Source organism: Crocuta crocuta, unplaced genomic scaffold (genome assembly GCF_008692635.1).
Source record: "Crocuta crocuta isolate KB4526 unplaced genomic scaffold, BGI_CrCroc_1.0 scaffold127, whole genome shotgun sequence".
NCBI lineage: Eukaryota > Metazoa > Chordata > Mammalia > Carnivora > Hyaenidae > Crocuta > Crocuta crocuta.
This window is the reverse complement of record NW_027532008.1, coordinates 10,964,527-10,968,386: the sequence shown is the minus strand read 5'-3', so window position 1 is coordinate 10,968,386 and position 3,860 is coordinate 10,964,527. Positions and strand designations below refer to the sequence as shown.

General features: G+C 62.3%; 1 protein-coding gene across 1 annotated transcript in view; it reads right to left on the bottom strand.

Annotated features, from left to right (window-relative positions):
* Positions 1-939: 939 nt before the first annotated feature.
* MFAP2 (microfibril associated protein 2) overlaps positions 940-3,860 on the bottom strand; it is a 5,990-nt gene continuing 3,069 nt past the window's right edge. The window contains exons 2-7 of the mRNA XM_077775575.1: positions 3,077-3,229; positions 2,839-2,865; positions 2,670-2,750; positions 2,537-2,581; positions 1,718-1,805; positions 940-1,477 (exon numbers count right to left, since the gene is read on the bottom strand). Coding sequence (XP_077631701.1) covers positions 1,342-1,477; positions 1,718-1,805; positions 2,537-2,581; positions 2,670-2,750; positions 2,839-2,865; positions 3,077-3,229 — 530 coding nt within the window. The 3' untranslated portion in view covers positions 940-1,341. The remainder of the gene's footprint in view (positions 1,478-1,717; positions 1,806-2,536; positions 2,582-2,669; positions 2,751-2,838; positions 2,866-3,076; positions 3,230-3,860) is intronic.

Here is a 3,860-nt window from a genome sequence, read left to right as displayed (position 1 = left end):
GGCCCCCGCGCCACCCGCCCCGTGCAACAGACATGGCTGCCCGGCTCTGCCCAGCCTGGGCTCTTGCCCCCTTTCTCCGGCCCCTCGTTACGATGGGGCCCACCCTCTGCCCCGCGGTGGGCCCTCCCCAGTGTGTGGGCCTGGGAGCGAACGTGGGTCTGGCCCTGGCTCCGCTGAGTGAGCCCAGCAAAGCTGGTGACCTCTCAGAGCCTTGGTTTGCTCATCTGTGAACTGGGAACCTGCCTCACAGGGCGGGTATGAGGAAGGACACACGGAGAGCGTCCGAGAAGGAAGTACGCTTCCCCGTGGGGTCCCACGGAGTCAGACTGTGCCCCAGCTCTGCCGCTTCTAGCTGTGGATCCGGGGGGAGTTACTTCATGCCTCTGGGCTTCCTGTTGGTAAGGTGGTCATATTACCCGTGCCCGCCACACAGGCCTGTTTGGAGGGTAAATGGGACCGTGTGCCGATCGATCCCGGTCCTCACATGTTTGCTCTGCCCTCTGAACTGGCAGCCCTGCCCCCAAGGCGGATCTCAGAGGCCACCTACTGTGACCTGCTTTATAGCCTAGAACCACCCCTACGCCTCCACGTGGGCGCCTCCCGTCCTGGCCTGCACGCCTCTGATGACAGGGGGCTCGCAGCCTCCCCGAGCGGCCCGGACCATGAGGAAGCTGTATCCCTGAACCTTCTGTTTCCGAGGCAGCCCCCTGCGGTGTCCCCGCAGACCCTGGAGGGGGCAGTTGTTGTGATCCGTGGGGGGAAGGTGGTCAGCTGAAGCCGGTGGGTGAGGAGGCAGGACTGGGACCGCAGAGGCAAGGCCACGGGTCACCTGAACGGTCCCTTCTCCCCAAGGGGCCGGGCATCCTCCTCATGAGGACAGGCAGCGTCAGAGACACCTCGCCACCCGCTTTGTGCTCCCAACAGAGAAATGACTAAATCTTTTGTAAAAACAATTTTAATTTTGTATAAAACAAAGGTGGTCTATGCCCGGGCGCTGTAGGAAGTCCAGGCAGACCAGCTGGGGTGAGGGGCATAGCCTACCTCGAGGGGCGGGCGGAGTGGGGGGAGGGGGACTGTCCTCGAGGGACTGAGAAGGCACATCGGAGGCCCAGGCCCCACCGAGAGGCCTGAGATGCCCCTCATCCGGGGGCGACAACTGGGCAGTGGGGAGCCCCCACTGGGGCTGGGGGAGGGGCCTGAGATAAGCCCCCAGGGCCACAGTCCACTAACTTTTTACAGAATAAAAGGAATGTCGGGCTGGGGGAGAAAAGCACCAGGTCAGGCAGGGCCCGAGGGCCCCAGATCCGAGGAAGGCCCAGGGCTTGGGGTGCTGGCTCCCCGCTAGCAGCCCCCGCAGCTCCTCGCACAGGAAGCCGCCACGGATTGACACAGGCCACTGCTGGCCATCACGCCACATTTGGAGAACTTGTCCCGACATAGGTCAGCTGTTGTGGGGGGAGGGGGGGCGGCAAACAGATGGGGTCAGGGTGGGGCTTAGTCATAGGAAGAACCACTGCCCCCTCCCATTCCTGTGACAGGGAATGTTCTGAGGATAAGCAGCTAGGAGGGAGCCCAGGAGTCCTCTGGAAGTGGCCTTGGGGNCTGGGCTCAACCGGAGTCGAGTTCATGCTTCCCTAAAGTCCCACCTCGGCGCAGGGGGAGGCTGTGCCTGCCTGCCCCTCCCCTCCCCCCCCAGGCCCCACCTGTGCTCACCTACCTGTAGAAGCAGACCTCGTTGAGACACTGTTTGCAAGGCTTGTGGATGGAGTAGAGGCGGGTGCACGGGTACTGTTCCTCGCGGCAATCTGGGTGACGGGCACGATCAGACTAGGGACTGCAGCTTGGGGTCCCGAGCTTGGGAGCAGCGTAGCCCCCAGTGATGCCCACCGAGGCTGGCTCTCATCGCAGGGNCACACACACACACACACACACACACACACACACACACACAGCATTGCTGGGGCTCCCGGGACTGCCCGATGTTATACACGATATTTACACACGCACACATTCGCAACCACACTTGGAAGCACCTATTCGGACAGGTATAAGTTCAAACACAAACACACACAACGGTCACAGAGGTCCACACCAACCAACGGGGCAGGGCTGTGCCCACTCAGAGGAGCACATGCTAGCACTGGGCTCACGGGAGTGAGAGCAGCCCGCACGGTCTGGCTGTCTCCAGCTCTTGGCGGGGGCGGCACGGGAGCTGGCTCAGCCGGCCTGGGCTTCTGGTCCCCTCTCTGCATCACTGGCCACAGGCACCACCCAGTTGTGCTGGCTTAGGAGGCAGGAAGCCGCCCTCTCCCCCCCAACACACACACTCCCTCCTTCTTCCCAGTGTCTGGGGGTGGAGGGCCCTTCCAGAGGCTGCCGCCTCATCTCGGAGGGTAAGGGGGTCTCCCAGAGCGGCCTGAGGGGCCCAGCAAAAGCAAAAGGCTTATCTGTCTCCCTCCCACCAGCGCTGCACCCAGCTCTGCCCCCACTTCTGAGGCCGTGCCTCTGTTTCTCCAGCTGTCAGGGAAGCTCTTACCCAGAGGCCCAGGCTCCGTGGGCTCTGTCTCCACGTTTCCTGGTGCTGGTGTCAGGAGAGGGGCAAGCAGACGTCACTGAGGGGTCCGTTCAGGGCACCAGCCCCGCCCTGGCACAGACCCGCCGCTGCCTACCTGGGGTGGGGGCTGGGATGACTTCCTGCTGGACTTGCTGCTGGGACTGGAACTGCTCCGCGGGGGGCCGAGGAGTCACCTCTGAGTCAGGGGGCGAAAAGGGGGTCTGCTCCGTCTCTCCACCCCAGCACCCAGCTGCCGGCCCACCCACCCCACCCCGGCCCCTTACCTTGATAATCATAGTAGTCCGGGTTGTCTGAGAACAGAGATGAATGCGAGGTTGTGGGGGGTCAGGCGGGCTCCCGGTCCACCAGGAGCACAGGAGGGCACGGCCACACCCAGGACCACCCCCTCTGACACCCACCACCCCTCCCCACCTGGTCCCCAGCTGTGTCGTGCACACCTGGGAGCCAGGCCTTGATGATGGACGTGGGGAGAGCCGGGCGGGGGTGGCGCGAGGCCCTTACCTATCTGGTCACTGTAATGGGTGTACTGGACATGGTCCGGGAATGGAGGCAGAGGGTCTAGGTCGTATTGGCCCTGAGCCAGCAGGCCTGCTGTGAGGAAGCAAAGCATGAGGGGTGCCCTGCAGGGAAGGACATCAACGCCCCGAGGCACTTCTGGGAAGGGCAGGTAGAGGTCCCAAGGGCAGGCTAGTAAGACCCTAAGGTCCTACAACCCAAGGGATGCAAACTCCCTCCTCGACCTGCTCCCGTGTCACCTCGCAGCCCTTTCCTGGCCTGTCTTCCCCTGCTAGCCTCCTGCCTGTTCCTAGAACAGCGCACTGCTGTCTGCCCCAGGGCCTTTGCACTCAACTTGCCCTAGGCCTGTGATCCCGGTTAACCTCCCCTCCTGCAGGTCTCAGCCAAAACTTCAGTTCTGCCAAGAGGCCCTCACCGGCCTGCCCACCCTCTCCATCCAGGTCGTCTGCTCGCTTCCACCCTAGTGCTCTACACGCTGGCATTTATCACACCTACTTGATACACCAGCCTCCCTTCCCTAGATGGGCAGCACCATGAAGGCAGGGGTGTGTCTGCCTGGGTCATCACTGTACCCCAGGGTCTAGCCCGGTGCCTGGCACATAGTAGGTGCTCAACAAATATCTGTTACATTAATAAATGTTAGATTGGGCTTTGATCCCCATGGATAACTCCTCATTTCGCCAATAGGGATCACTCCAAGGTCAAGATTGCATAGGGGGATTGGGTCCCAAATGAGTCTAGAATCCAGACCCAGAGACTCCCTGCCTTG